This window comes from Eremothecium gossypii, chromosome VII (genome assembly GCF_000091025.4).
Source record: "Eremothecium gossypii ATCC 10895 chromosome VII, complete sequence".
Classification (NCBI taxonomy): Eukaryota; Fungi; Ascomycota; class Saccharomycetes; order Saccharomycetales; family Saccharomycetaceae; genus Eremothecium; species Eremothecium gossypii.
Window position 1 is genome coordinate 1,669,682 of NC_005788.4, and position 14,510 is coordinate 1,684,191.

Consider the following 14,510-nt stretch of genomic DNA (forward strand, 5'->3'; position numbering starts at 1 on the left):
CTAAAAATTTTCGCCTTATGATTATTACTCATGATATGTTATTCGTATTATGTGACAGTCATGACAGCGCCAGCGGCTCGGTGTCAGTGAACAAAGGAAGCTTTAATTGGACTCGGCGCAATGGCTCGAGCAATGCTATGTCATTATGTGCAGGATCGTGTTCGTGTTAATGTTTTGCGTATTTTCGTTTTTTTTTTTTTTTTTTTTGGGTCTCCTGTATGCGCTTGGATGTCTTTATTCAGAGTACGAATTCCAATATCTTCATCAAGATGTTGGAGAAGGATCTCAGGACATAGAAGATGGAATTCATCTTCAAGTATTCGTTATATGTGGAGAAATTCATCACGCAGGCTTTAAAGATAGCAAAGTGGTGTCTCCTGGGTGCTATGGGTAGTGTTCGGTGTTTCGAGCGCACGGCAAGGTGCACAGGTTGCGCGCGTTATATACTGCGGCGGGGGAGGGGCCACAGAAGCGCGAGCAGCGGATGCGACGGTAGGCGTCGATCCTGCGGGTGGTGGCGACGGGGTCCGGCGCGGCGCGTCAGTTGCAAATACGATTGTAATACACAGTGCTAGTTAGAAGGGCTTTCAGTCTCTGGCCAGCTTTCTCTTTTTGTGGGCCGCGGGAGCCTTGCCGCTGGCGCCGATGGTGATGTTGACCTTTGGCGGGACGGGGAAGCCGTAGGACTTGGCAACCTTGACCAGGTCGAGCTTGTCTATCTGGTAGACGGTCTTGAGCGAGTGGGATGCATAGGCCTGCAGGTAGGACCTGTAGCCGTCTTTGGCGATTTTGTTGAGCTCATAGTTGGTCTTCAAGAGTTTTTCGAGCTGCGACTGGACGTTGGCAATTTTGTTTGCCGGGAACTCGTACTCGTTCAAAGGCACTTTGGCTGCTTTGAGGTAGCGCAGGAAGCCAAGTTCGTGTGGCGTCAGGAACATCAGCGACTTTCCCTTGCCCTTGGTGCCTCTGGCCGTCCTGCCTACTCTATGGATATAATCCCTAGGGTCGTCTGGGGGATCGAACTGAATGATCCAGTCGACGGCAGGGATGTCCAGGCCTCTTGCGGCCACGTCGGTGCACACCAAGATACCGCGCTCGGCGTTGCAGAACTCGAAGAACGTGTTCGTTCTCTTCTGCTGCTTTTGCTTACCGTGGAGCTCTAGAACGGGTAGGTCGATGTAGTTGAGCAGTTCCGCGTAGTACTTGACGGAGTTGCACGATGACAGGAAGACAATGATCTTTTTATTCTGGAACTTCTTCAAAAACGTGAAGAGCAACAGGAAGCGCTTGTCACTATCGCAGACGACGTAGCCCTGTTCCAGACCGTCGGCGGTTGACGTTTCTTTCTCAGAGTCCACGTTGATGAACAGTGGACCGGGCCTCAAAGAGATCCGCGCAAGATCCTCCACCTTGGTGGTCTGGGTGGCGGAGAATAACATCGACTGTCTGTCCTCGTTTGGCAGGATCTTGATTATCTGTTTCATTTCATCTTCGAACCCAATCTCAAGAATCCGGTCAGCCTCGTCTATGACAAGTGCTTTTAGGTTTTTGAACACAAACCCTTTGGTGTTCTGCAAGTGGTCCAGCAACCTACCGGGCGTGGCAATCAATAGATTGACTCCCTTGGCGAGCTTCTCAGCCTCCTGCCTGCGGTTGGCGCCGCCTATCACGATGCCGAATGTCTGAGAGTGGAATTCCATCAGCTCGCGGGCAACACCGAAAATCTGGAGCGCCAGTTCTCTCGTCGGCGTGATGACAATCACACCTGTCCCGTTTCTTGGTTTGAACTTCAACGAGTGCAGCATTTCAATCGCAGGAAGCAAGAAAGCCAACGTCTTACCGGACCCTGTCTTGGCCGCTCCCAATACGTCCCTACCTGCCATTAGAGGCGGAATTGTTCTCGCCTGAACTTGCGTCATCTTTGTGAACCCCATCTTCCCGATGGCCTTCAGCGTCTGGCTAGAGAGGTTCAGCTCATCGAACTTCTCAGCGTGCGCAGTAGAGCTTGCCGCAGCGTCGCTCTCAGCAGCAACTTCCGACTCAGGCCTTTGCCGCTTCTTGGAAGAGCCGCTAGCATCCTCCCTGGTCTCTTGAGCGCCCATTTGGTTGATATTCTGACTAGCTGTCCTGCTAACGACTTGTACCTAAGCTCATCTCATCTCAGAAAATTTTCCATACAGTCAGCATTTCTTTTTTGTCTCGTGATAACGATCACGTGATTACCCAGGTACATCGCGCACCCGAAAACCGCATTACCAGCACCACGTGCTCAAAGTAGCAACATTTGAACACCACAGTGCGGATAACCCGAACACCACCCCATCCAGTATATCACGTGATAACTGATCAGTGTCGCGGCGGACGAAAAAGATGGAACTATATTTCATGTGGGCAATACGTAAGTTAGGCATCTCCTAACTCCCTTGACACTAACTGGAAGCTGTAGTTCCCGGAGGTCTTTGGGAACTGGCGGGTGTCTAGGCGGTGTAACGTTATTTAAAACGCAAACTGCACGCTATAATAGCAAGTGAATGCCACAGGCTGGTGAGTTGATGATCACTCCGGGCCTGATGAATAACAATACCGCAGGTACTTGGCCACCCTGCGACAGTACCATCCTGGGTGTACCTACGAGCAACTGCAAATACGTTACAACCACGAGCAAGCTTGGAGATGGTAACTTCAGTGTTGTTAAGGAATGCATGAATTTGCAGACGAAAGTGCGGTATGCGATGAAGTTGATTCCCAAACGGCTAGTACGCGGGCGTCTGCAGTTGATACAGCGGGAGGTTATGGTGCTGAAGCACGTGCACGCACGCACGCACCAATATGAGAGTGGCAGGGGCGAGCACGAGAAGGGCATGGAGAGGCATGGGACTTTCGACGGCCACCATCACGTGTTGCAGCTCTTTGATTATTTTGAGACGAAAGACAATATTGTGTTGGTGACGCAGCTTTGTGAGCAGAGCGACCTGTACGACTGTATTATCAACTCGGGTTCGTTGGACATTGACACCCAAGTGAAGCCGTATGTCGCGTGTTTATTGAGTGCACTAGACTTCTTGCACCAGAGCGGCGTTATTCATCGAGACATTAAGGCAGAGAACATCCTATTCCGTCTCCGTGAAACGGTACCGTCTACCGACGCAAAATACGACGTGCGGGCGCACGACTTAATCATCGCAGACTTTGGCCTTGCTGTGGGAAAAGAGGATCGCTCTTCTTTGAAAGAATATGTAGGCACCCTCTCCTATCTTGCGCCGGAATTGGTTCGCTGCAAAGATATGAAGACGATGACACCTGCAGAAGCAGAAAGAATCCCAGAGTACGGTGCAGCAGTCGACATATGGGCTCTTGGTGTCCTCTGCTACTTCATGATGAGTGGCTATATGCCGTTCGATTGCGAAGACGATGCCGAAACTAGTGACTGCATCTTGAAGGGTGACTATTACGTTGACGAGGAAGCTCGTGCCAACGCCAATGAGAGCTATAACAGCTGCTGGAACTTCATGCAGCGCTGCTTTACGATGGATGATAATATCCGGCCGCGCGCACACGAACTCATGGGCCACGCATTCATGCGGGAATACTTCCAATCGGCTGCGGCCAATGACTTCGCATCTATCCCGCTACTCGAGAGATCAAGATCCTCGAACTCCCTGCACCACTTAGCGCCGCCATCACGCGCACCGTTTATCTCGTCTGGCGTGCCGGTTATTAACGAGCGCCCTGTGCCACGTGTTGGCTCGCGTGAGCGCAATTTGGATAAGTTGCGGGATACTTTGCGGAAGACCCTTTCCCTCACTTCGCTTGAACCTATGCGCTTTGTTGCTCAAGCGAATACTCCTAATCCTAATAAGAAGAACTCTACTTTTGTTCTTGAGCCAGCTCCTCCCACGGGGAGTCTAATGAATGGGTGTTTCAGCGTCACACCGGAAAGTAAATCCAACCTCAATACGCCAGTCCTTTCGCGCAGAAGCTCCGGCCAAAGTGTGATTGATACTGCTGTCACAACCATGAGAAGTTACTCTACAAAAGGACAAAGGGGCAAGTTGCTTGCGGGCAATGTGCCGGAAATTGAGCGACATAGGGTCCCTCAATTCCACTTTGGGGACGATGACGAGTGACCGGTACGCTACAACTCTGAGGAACCGCTCAGCCTGGGTCTCTGCGTGTGCTACTCTGGCCCGAAGATATGTTAAAGAACTATATAGAACCAGTGTAGAATTTCCCGCTGCTGGAGACTAGTTTTGCTAGCACCAGCGCGCATCCAATTACATACACTACAAAACGCCTAACAATCATCCGACTTGTCACCTCGGCTGACACAGTGAGACGACCGAACCCCAAAGCTGGGCCAAGTCGCCACCACTGACTGAAAAAAGATGCAGAAGCACATGCTCCTCCATTCATTATGCCTAACTCTGCACAGGCTATACACTTCTATTTCTCAAGAGGTTCAAGAATTCTTCCCGGGTCTTGTGCATGTCTCTGAAGCAGCCCAGCATACACGAGGTGACAGTTGAGGACCCGGACTTCTGGACCCCCCGTGACACCATGCACATATGCGTGGCCTCCACCACAACGGCTACTCCTCTAGGGCGCAGTATATCCTGCAATGCCATCGCAATCTGCTTCGTCAGCCGCTCCTGCACCTGCAGCCTGCGCGCGTACATTTCCGCTAGCCGGGCGAGCTTCGACAACCCGAGGACTCTCCTCCGAGGTATGTAGCCAATATGCACCTTCCCGAAGAAGGGTACCAGGTGGTGCTCGCACAGCGAATGGATCTCAATATCCCGCACAATTACCATCTCGTCATGATCTTCGTCAAACACAGCATTATTGATCACATCGTTCAAAATATTGTCTTGGTAGCCCTTGGTGAAGTACAGCATCGCTTTGGCGTACCGTTGCGGGGTGTCCAGCAGGCCCTCCCGCGTCACGTCTTCGCCCAGCTCCGTCAAAATCGTCTTGACTGCATCAGCTATCCGGGCTGCGCGTGCCGCCTCTTCCTCCGTGCCCTCCTCGACCCGCACACGTGCCCCTGCACTCGGCCAGGACAGTCCGTCCGCCTCAACTGGGGCCTGGAGCGTATATGGCGAGACAGGCCTCGTCTTTAGGGGCGTGTCCTGCCTAACTAGTCCTTTACTGCCCCCCTGACACATTAATAGGTTGCTAGTGGGCTCTGCCGACCGACAATGTCACGGTATCTCAAAAGTACCAACTACCCGACACCTGAGTCAGCTCGACACCCTAGCCCTCACAAAGCCCGCAAGTATAGTTGTAAGACTTCGGGCACCTGCATCGCCGCCAATCCGATCAGTCACCCTCTGAAAAATTTTACCCGGCATCACGTGGAGAGAACTCGCGCCCGGCCTTCTAGTACACGCGGCCGACGCCGTGGCACATGGTGCAGGGCTCCTTGTCCAGCAGAAATCGCACCTGGCCCCGTCCCTTGCATTCTGGGCACGGGTAGCCCCCAAGTGCTGGGTCGCCCGGCCGTACCACAGCCGCGGGAGGCATCGGCGCATACATCTGCCTCACCATCGGCATCATCACCGGCACGTGGACCGGCTGCAGGTAGGGAACCGGCGCCGGAGCGACCGGCACTATCGGCATGGGCTGCACACGATTGTCGTGGAATTGCAGCCAGCACCTCCGGCACTGGTGCCCGTTCTTCAGCTTGTACCCCGTGTTCGCGCACTTCTGGCAGTAGTAGCCTGGCGGGTACGCCCACGGCAGATGCTTGCCGAACGCAGGACGTGGGCCGCTAGGCGGCGGTTGTGGGCCCGGCGGAGGCCGCGGCGCTGGCGGCGGACGCCCGCCGTACGGCGGCCGCTCTGGCCGCGGCCCCCAACCTGGTGGCGGCCGTCCGCCCTTCACCGCCTCATCGTAGCTTGGTAAATGCTTCTCGTCCATCAAAGCTTGTGTCCAGGAGGAGGGAGTGGACCTCCTCAGCCCTGCTGATAGTCTCTCCTTAAAGGCCTGGTGGCCGCTGCTAGATCAGGGTCGGGGTGGTTACCCGCACCTGGCGCCGTGGCAAAGCTCGGCATCGTAGCAGTTGTTATCTTGTTGGATAGAACAGCGGTTAAGCGGGAAGCAGTTAGGACCAGGACTCGTAATGTGGTTGACTGAGTCGCAGAGTATGCTGAGTTGAGGACATGCCGGCCGGCCGGCCGGCTTGCAGCGGGCGGTTGCGCGGCGCTAGGCGCGAGTTACTAACATGCGCGGTTGCGCGACAGAATTCGGGGTTGCGTTTACGTTCGGAGGCTGCTTGTTCTTCCTGTTCGGAATGTTCACACTGTTCGACCGTGCGTTACTGACGCTGGGGAATATCCTTTTCTTGATTGGGGTCCTGCTGATCATTGGGCCGGCTCGGACATATACGTTCTTTGCGCGGCCGGCAAGCCGGCGCGGATCGATCCTGTTTGTGGTGGGACTGACGTTGATTCTGTTTAAGTGGACGTTCACCGGGTTTGTTCTGGAGTCGTTGGGGATTGTGGGGCTGTTTGGGAACTTCTTTTCGGTCATTGTGCAGTTCCTGCGGTCGCTGCCGGTGGTGGGGCCTTTGCTGTCGCACCCGGCGGTGGCGCCTGTGGTGGACCGGTTGGCCGGGCTGCGGGTGCTGCCGGTGTAGGCAGGTGGTATTGCGGATATATATGTACATAACGCTAGTACAGACGTGTTTAGTAATTCAGACTCGCGCGGGGGCGTGGTGAGCATCAGCGGAGGATTCTGCTCAACTTTGCCATGTCTTCGTTACCGTCCAGCTTGAGGTCCTTGATCAGAGCGAACGAGTTGTTCTGGAAGGTTTTGAAGCAGGACACGATGTTTTTCATGACGAGGTTGAAACGGGCGAGAATGTCGTTCAAGCCGTCCTGACGTTGGAGATTCAACTGGATCAGGATCTCGTGGAGGATTCCGTTGAGTTCGGCGTACGAAAGGACGAACTCCAACATCTGATTCATTAGCATAATGAGGGAGACCGGGAAATACTGGTTGGTGAACTTCCCGGGTTGTTTGCCGTTATGCGCATCCAGCAACTTGTTGTCGAGGATGCTGTCGAGGTAGTCGTTGTGGAGGTTGTCCAGCTCATCTATGTTATACTGCTTGAGACCGGAGGAGCCGACAGTGGCTGCGTCCGGCCTTAGCTGATGGAGGTATTCGAGTCGTGGCTTCAAGATCCCGTCGATGAACTTGATGCCGCTCTTCAGGGTAATTACATTGAAGCTCTCGTTCGAATTATTTTCCTTCATGGTCAGCTTCTTCTGGAAATCGCGATATTTGGATTCGATGATGTTGGTGAAACAGTACGATTCCATCTTTCTGTTGAATAGCTCGAGTTGATTCTTCAGTGCGTTGACCAGCGCCATTTTCCTCACAATATCCCGGACCAGGGGCTTGTTGCGGCGTGTCTTTCTAAAGTCTCTCATGAGGGATAAGTTGCGGAGCCATTCTTCCTGAAAGAAGAAGGCGTTCTTCTTTATACGCCAGAGGAAGTTGAAGATACGCAGATATTCTTTTTTCCGGCCAGGGCGGTTAACATTCAGAACTATGCTCAAAGGCAGGTCGACAAGGTAGTCCAGCGTGAACACATCCCAGCCGACGGATCCATGCCCTGACTCGAGCAGCCGAGCATCAAGTTTATTGATAATAACATTGTTGTCATGCTTGTTTAGGTAATTCCTTAGCGATGACCGCTGGACTGATTCCTGCAAGCACTTCGTCAGTTGGTAGCTTTGTAGCTGGTGCACGGGCTCCATCAGGAAGTCAGATGCGTTGATGATGATGTTTTCTATAAAATCTCCCCTGCCCATTAGAAGAATATCTTTCAGGACCGTAACTGTTTCATCATAGTAATATTTTGACTTTAAGATATCATTAATAAAGGCCGTTATTTCAGCATGCTGCTCGTTGACTAGGTCGTAGAATGGCTGGCCGATGGCTGACTTAGGTAAGTCCGCAAACTTATTCATGTACTTGTTAGAAAAATTACTAGCCCATTCGATCTCCTTGAGGTATGTTTCCAAGTATATGTAGCTTTTCCCGACAGTGTATATTTGCTGCGCTACAGCGGGAGGAATGAACCCGGGTATGCTTTCCTTCAGAATGGCAAAATTCATCCCCAACTTGGGGTCCGCGGACTTGTTGACAGAAACGAAAAACTCGTCGTGCGTGGACTTGAGCTGTCCGCGAACAAGCCAATAAAGAAGGTACTCCATATAGAGGTCGATTAAAGTAGAGAATATCTCTTCAGCAAGATTCTTGACCAATGGATCCCCGTGCTGCCGCAGGGAATCGAACTCAGATATCAATTGATCTCCTCTTAATTGCTCAAAGCGTTCTAGGTAACCATGATAGAACCGGAAGACCAAGATCTGCGTGTATATTTGGATGTATATGGACTTCACACTTTCGGAAGCAATGGAACTCGAAAGCTGGTTGACCACTCTGCTGTATTCTCGTAGTCTTTCTGAAACGACGGTAAGAAAATTAACCTTGAGCGGCGATAGGGAAGATGCAACTTTAAATTTCTCTACTTGGTTACTCAAATACTGATATAATAATGCAGCCTCAAATATGCTGTGGAAAACACCACTTTCGCCGTTCGGAACATTGGGTGGGATTTCGATAACCTGATTGGAGATCGGGAACAAACTCGACGTAGTAGCCAGTAACGTGTAGGAAATATACTTTAAAACGTCGGCCTCGGGCACCATGTTGCTGTAGTATGGGTTAGACAGATATGCCAATGGAGTATCGTGCTGCTGCGGCCGCTTGGGGACCGGGCCGCCGTAGGCAGAGGTTACCGCCGACCGGCGCTCTGAAAGCCGCTCCACATTCTCGAACGACTCTGCATAGACACTAACCGCCCTCGACGGCGTCATCAGCGAGTTGTGCCGTTGCAGCGTGGCGTTCGTAAGATATCCAGACGCGGTGCGCCTGTGTCGGAAGGGCGTGCTCTCCTGCGGCACGCTGTTCAGCACCGTCAGGTACTTCAGCACCTGCTCCTTGCTACCGAAACTCTCCAGCACTTTCACGAACATCTCGAACTTCCCCCACTGCTGCGTCTGCTCCGGCGTCCGCACCATCTCCGCCCGGTACATGCTCACCACTCTTGACGCCTGCTCATTATTTCCACTTGTAATTGCCCGCGCCAGCTCCTGAACCAACCGTCTGGCCTGCACTTCTGGCACACCGCGCGGTAGCATATTCACTACACACGGGTATAGGCTTGCCTCGATATCCATATACTCCATCAAAGAACGACCTTGGCATCAACGACCTTACTGATACTAAGTGTTACAAGATCGCGTCGTTGTTTACCTATTTGCACAAAACCTACGGCATACGTCGTGCCACGTGATCATTTAATGATCTGGACGGAGTGCCAGGAGAAGAGGCAGCCAAGTGAGCAGGCAGATCCGTTTGTGTATATATACGTTAGTTACTGGACATCAGCTCAATAGTTAGAGGTCAGTATCTCTGACTCCTTGCTGAAAAAAGACTTGTTTGGTTTCTCAGTGTAACCACACTGCTCCATGGGCTGCTTGTAGTGAGTGAAGTTATAGAATTGTAGCATTGCCCGTAAAGCAATTTCATGTCCATAGGCATCATGCATTTCGCCGGAGATATCCTTTCCAGTGACCCAGTTGTCCGCTAGCGAGAGCTTCTCATAGAGGTAGACGCCTGAGATGAGCTCCACGTGTTCGGACTTCCAGCGCTTATTCTTGAAGGGCGTGAGCTCGCGTACAATGCGTAGAATGGGGTGGTAGATATCCAGGTTGAATATCTGGTAGAGCTTATTGAAAAGCGTACCAATGCCTAGGGGCAACTCTTTTAATCTATAAGTTTTCTTGCCGATCACCCTAGAGAGGATCTCGAGCATGTACACCTCGGAGGATATCATGCGGATGTTTATCTGTTCTTCCTGGCCGCCGTCCTCGACGAGGAGCTTGCCGTAGGAGGTTTGGTACGAGGTGTTGCTTTTGCTGCATTCTTCAAGGAAGGAGTGGTTCACTGCGACAGTTTTCTTATAAATCCTCTCGGTGTAGTTGAAGGTGAATTTGGAAAACAACGGAATGAAAATGTCGCTGAATTTTGAATCGTATATCAGGGACGCAAGATATTCGAATTTTAAAATGTGGCTCAGCTTGAACCAGCGGAGTAAAGTGAATAGGATGCCGCTAGAAGACCGCAAGAGGATTTCTTTGGCCCTGCTGATTTCCAACTGCGGTGTCAACACCTCCGCCGACATATCTTTGGGGAAATCCTTGAGGAAGTATTCGTGGTTGCTCAAGTTTGACTCTATCGTTTGTAAAAGAACATAAACCAACGAATTGAGGCTGGGGAGACAGTTCCTGTAGTAGCTTTCGACGTGGCGCATGGTCCTGATGCACGGGGAACTGTCTGCGACCTGATAGTAGTCGTATGGATCTACGGGCGGCTTTTCTGGTTCTTTCCAACCACGCTCCTGCATCATAAAGAGACTGCGCTCGTGCCACATTTGTTTCACCGAGAGCTTGACCTCAACGTTTTTTGATAGAATATCTATGGCCTCTTGGATATTATAGGGGATTATGTTATCATTATCTGGTTCGTTTAAGAGTTGCATTCTGCTATCCAGATCGTCAGTATTGCCTTCATCATCAGAAGGATATAGTGAAGGGTAGCATAGATTTGTCTGGAAAGACTTGCGAGCCTTTGGTGTATAAGGCGACACAGGAGATCCCGGAGGAGAAGGAGCCGGGGTCGCAATGTGCAGTTGCGGCTCGGGTAGTGTCATTTTTAAGGCGGTGTGTGCCTTAGGCCTTGGAATTTCGAGGAACTGGGACAGAGAGTTGCGATTGTCAAAATGCTTAGGTATTTTGGAGTTCAACCCCTCGACTACGGGAAAGCGCGCCTTGATGTCAATGCGGAAGGCCTCATAGTCAAGTGGAGAAACCGTCAATTTTTCTGGCTCGCTATCGTAGGTTTTTATACCATGTAGGTCATTAATGTATGCTTTAGTCATGCGGTAATGCGACTCATCTCCAAATTGCAACGTTAGCAACTTGAACAACAACATAATCATACTTCGGATTCGCATACAGAGTCTGCTATGCCAACGCCAGCGCTCAATATATTTCGTGATGAATTCGACAAGCTCTGCTTCATGGACAGACGCCACGACCTTGTCGACCAGCTCTTCGTCGGAGTCACGCATGTCCAAACAAACACATGTTATGACGTAAAGAAGTGTGGAGGACTGTAGAAAGAGGGCGTTGTACGCAGCCAAATTAGTCTCTTCATCCCGGCATAGTACCGCGTGCCGCTTGAACGTCGCCAATATTGTGGAGAGCATTTCCAGGGCAAGCAGGCGGCAATTACATCGTATACTGGCCAAGTGGGCCTCCACACTGGTCGCCTCGCTCGGGGTGCCAAAGGCAATGTAGCACAATGCCTGTAGCGTTGTAGCGGCAAGGCTGTCGCTCGCGAGCTCGTGCCGAAGCTGGGCCACGCATTGCGTCTGGTAGGGAGCCTCGCGCGCAAAGAGCGACGGGTCAAACCGCTTCTTGAACACAGACTCGGCCTGCTGCAACAGCAGGTAGTCCTTCAGGTCAAACCACTCGCTCAATTCGTCGCCAAGCCCGTAGAACGCCCGCAGCGACCAGTCGAGCGTGGGCTTCGACATCGCATGGAACGTCAGCCCCGCGGATATCTCCTCGGCCCGCCGATCGAGCTGCTCCTTGTACTCCGCGTCCACCGGCATGTTGGCGTCCTCGGGTTCCGGTGGCTCGCTGCGCATGGCCTTCGGCCCGATTGGCGACAGGCACACCGGCGCCGCGCCGGGGAGCTCCACCGCCTTGCACGCGGATGGCGAGATCGGCCCGTCAATCTCATCCACGTTCGTGAATTCTTCGTCCTCCTCCACCGCGCTTGCATTGTTAGCGGCCTCCGGCGACCCTTCGAACGTCAAGTTGTTGAGCTGTAACTTCCGGTGCAGGAGCATGTCCAGGTCCTGCAGTAGCGTCGCCTCCGACCCACCGCCCTCCAGCTCGTATCCGCCGCCCTCCTCGCCATACTTGAAACCCGCCTTCTTGTTCTGTTGCTTCTTCTTCACGTAGTCCTGCGGCGACAGCGACCGTATCAGTGGTGAGCTTGGCCTACCGACTTCAGGCATCCCACCTGTCCTTAGATTTTCGTGAATAATCTTTATCTGATTCTCTATCGGCTCCACTATCAGCAACTCGTCTGCCTGGGAACTCCACAGCACCTGATAGTTGCAAGCACTATTGGAACTAACCTTTGTGCGACATAGTAATACATAGAAAATCCTACTTCATCGCTAGAGCGCCACTTCAAAAAAATACCCACACCGCAAACTGAACGATTGGGAGTCAGCCAGTGGACGGGGAGCAGGCGTGGCATTCTAAGGTGGCCAGGATAGCTGTGTGGGCTTGGAAGTGAGCAGAATGAGCATCAACTTGGAACATATCCTTGGATTCAAGGTGCGGGTGACCAACGTCCTCGACGGTGTAACACAGGGCAAGATATACGCGTACGATTCGGGAAACCATACGCTGACGCTACTATGTGGGCGCAAGGGCCATACTGCGAGCTTTAAGGTGATTAAGACGACGTTTATCAAGAGCCTGGAGGTGGTGGGAGAGAAACCCACCAGCCCTGGCATCAAGCGCGACACGCTGAAGCCCGCGGGCGTGAATATAGAGCGGGTGGTGGCGACGCTGCGGTCGCGGGAGGCCGAGCACCGGACGCACGACAGCGGGGGAGGGGCTGCGACGGCGGAGGGACGGGCGGTTTTCGAAAGCGTCGCGCGGACAGTGGCGATGACGCGGTGGGACGGTGACCGGATCGTGGTGCTGGACGCGGTGGAGATCGCGCCGCCGTACACGGCGGCGGATGTGCGCGGAGAGGCTGCGTCGTGCGAGCTGGTGGCGAAGATCGTGGAGGGCACGTGGCGCAAGCTGGAGAGTCAGAAGAAAGGCGGATAGTATGTAGCGTGATATCTAGTTGATCTATGCTAGCGAGGGTCAGTTTCAAGGCTCCAGTAGAGCGTGAGCGAGTCGAAGAGCTTCAAGCCCTTGTTCAAGGTGCCCTTGGTGCCCTCGAGGTCCTCCCACTTTATGGTGAAGGTCGGCTGGCCGATGTTGGAGCGGATTTCCTCGTCCAACTCAGTGATCAAGAAATTGGTGGGCGAGAGACTCCTGCTGCACGAGACGGTTTCCCAATAGAGGTTGAGCCAGCAGTAGGCCGACGACGTGAGCTTTGTGACGCTGTTTATGAATTCGGTGGTTTTGGATCGGAGGCCGAAGCAGAGGCGGATGTCGGAGGTGTCGATGGTGGTCCGCGGGAGGATAATGTACTTACCGTCCACAAGCGAGAACTCCTCCTTGTCCTCGTCGCATTCGACGCTGTAGAGGTCGACTAGCCCGTCGTTGCGCGGCTTGTACTTCTGTATCTTGACACCGAGCATGCACGCGGAGCCGATGATGTCGCGTGTAATCGTGCCGAGCGGGTTGACAAACTCTATCGAGTCGATGCGGAAGCGGCAGCGGCGCAACTCCTCCATGATCTGTGGGCGGTAGAGCGTGTCGTAGCATATGAATGTCTCGTGGTAACGGAGGTAGCGCAACTGCGAGTAGATGGTGACACCGCGGCTAATCCCGGGCTTGAAGCGCGTGGTCAGAAAAAGCTGACAGGACTCTAGCATCGGGATTTGCCGGTATTTCATGAGGTATGCAATCGCAACGGTGCCAGACCTGCCCTTCCCCATTTTACAGTGCACCACTGCGACTCTGCCGCTGTCGCCGCCTAGGTATTCGTGGATCTCGTCTGTGATCTCTTCCAATAGGATGAATGGCGGCGGAAAGTGGTCAATCCATCCACGTCGCGCGACAAGGTCGTTGAGAATGGTCTTGGGGTTGATCGGAGTACTCAAAGAGCTCCGTTCGGGCAGTTCGATCCCAATGGACTTGCTGTGCTTGGTCAACAGAGCGTACGACTGCGAGCTCACGGCGCTGCGCGGCGACCGAAGCGACTCAATAGGCGACCGCAGTCCCGCGCCCACCATCGATAATATGTCCTCGTCAGTGTAGTCCGAGTCACAGATCTCAACCTTTAGATTAAATATTTTCCATTTGCCGGAGCCGTGATGAACGTTGAGATACGTGACTAGGTCCTTGAGACTGTTCCTGTAAAACATGCGCGGGTACTTCATCACAGGATAGGAGCACACAATGATGTTGTCGGTAATATACGTCAAGTCTAGCACTAGCCCCAAGTTGTTCTTGTGACGGTTCACAGGGCTAGTGTATATTGACCGTATGATATTCTCCGGAGTCAATTTTGGTAGTGACATGGGGACCTAGCACGAGCAGCCCAGGTAGACGTTTCACCAGGTATATTGGAAGATGGAGATAACACAGAAATCTCGGTTCAAATGTCGGACTCATCTTTTGTGAGGCTGCACATTGCCGAATAACGACGGCGTCAACAAAAAGCGTCAC

At 52.7% G+C, this 14,510-nt stretch overlaps 9 protein-coding genes across 9 annotated transcripts; 3 read left to right on the forward strand and 6 right to left on the reverse strand.

Moving 5' to 3' along the window:
• Positions 1 to 587: 587 nt before the first annotated feature.
• On the reverse strand, positions 588 to 2,102 carry HAS1 (ATP-dependent RNA helicase HAS1; the record flags this gene model as incomplete). Its single annotated transcript, NM_212061.2, has 1 exon — positions 588 to 2,102. The coding sequence occupies one exon, from the start codon at positions 2,100 to 2,102 to the stop codon at positions 588 to 590; it is 1,515 nt and encodes a 504-aa protein (NP_986999.2).
• A 429-nt stretch (positions 2,103 to 2,531) lies between these two features.
• On the forward strand, positions 2,532 to 4,127 carry TDA1 (protein kinase TDA1; the record flags this gene model as incomplete). The annotated part of the gene is made up of 1 exon (NM_212062.1): positions 2,532 to 4,127. The coding sequence occupies one exon, from the start codon at positions 2,532 to 2,534 to the stop codon at positions 4,125 to 4,127; it is 1,596 nt and encodes a 531-aa protein (NP_987000.1).
• Positions 4,128 to 4,433: 306 nt separating this feature from the next.
• Positions 4,434 to 5,165, reverse strand: FOL2 (GTP cyclohydrolase I; the record flags this gene model as incomplete). The annotated part of the gene is made up of 1 exon (NM_212063.1): positions 4,434 to 5,165. One exon carries the CDS (start codon positions 5,163 to 5,165, stop codon positions 4,434 to 4,436), a length of 732 nt encoding a protein of 243 aa, NP_987001.1.
• Positions 5,166 to 5,379: 214 nt separating this feature from the next.
• Positions 5,380 to 5,919, reverse strand: HUA1 (Hua1p; the record flags this gene model as incomplete). The annotated part of the gene is made up of 1 exon (NM_212064.1): positions 5,380 to 5,919. The coding sequence occupies one exon, from the start codon at positions 5,917 to 5,919 to the stop codon at positions 5,380 to 5,382; it is 540 nt and encodes a 179-aa protein (NP_987002.1).
• A 202-nt stretch (positions 5,920 to 6,121) lies between these two features.
• GOT1 (Got1p) lies at positions 6,122 to 6,637 on the forward strand (the record flags this gene model as incomplete). Its single annotated transcript, NM_212065.1, has 2 exons — positions 6,122 to 6,143; positions 6,243 to 6,637. The coding sequence occupies 2 exons, from the start codon at positions 6,122 to 6,124 to the stop codon at positions 6,635 to 6,637; spliced, it is 417 nt and encodes a 138-aa protein (NP_987003.1).
• Positions 6,638 to 6,722: 85 nt separating this feature from the next.
• On the reverse strand, positions 6,723 to 9,260 carry SPC98 (Spc98p; the record flags this gene model as incomplete). The annotated part of the gene is made up of 1 exon (NM_212066.2): positions 6,723 to 9,260. The coding sequence occupies one exon, from the start codon at positions 9,258 to 9,260 to the stop codon at positions 6,723 to 6,725; it is 2,538 nt and encodes an 845-aa protein (NP_987004.2).
• Positions 9,261 to 9,463: 203 nt separating this feature from the next.
• Positions 9,464 to 12,163, reverse strand: FAR11 (Far11p; the record flags this gene model as incomplete). The annotated part of the gene is made up of 1 exon (NM_212067.1): positions 9,464 to 12,163. One exon carries the CDS (start codon positions 12,161 to 12,163, stop codon positions 9,464 to 9,466), a length of 2,700 nt encoding a protein of 899 aa, NP_987005.1.
• Positions 12,164 to 12,455: 292 nt separating this feature from the next.
• LSM12 (Lsm12p) lies at positions 12,456 to 12,995 on the forward strand (the record flags this gene model as incomplete). The annotated part of the gene is made up of 1 exon (NM_212068.1): positions 12,456 to 12,995. One exon carries the CDS (start codon positions 12,456 to 12,458, stop codon positions 12,993 to 12,995), a length of 540 nt encoding a protein of 179 aa, NP_987006.1.
• A 29-nt stretch (positions 12,996 to 13,024) lies between these two features.
• TEP1 (putative phosphatidylinositol-3,4,5-trisphosphate 3-phosphatase) lies at positions 13,025 to 14,362 on the reverse strand (the record flags this gene model as incomplete). Its single annotated transcript, NM_212069.2, has 1 exon — positions 13,025 to 14,362. The coding sequence occupies one exon, from the start codon at positions 14,360 to 14,362 to the stop codon at positions 13,025 to 13,027; it is 1,338 nt and encodes a 445-aa protein (NP_987007.1).
• Positions 14,363 to 14,510: the final 148 nt, after the last annotated feature.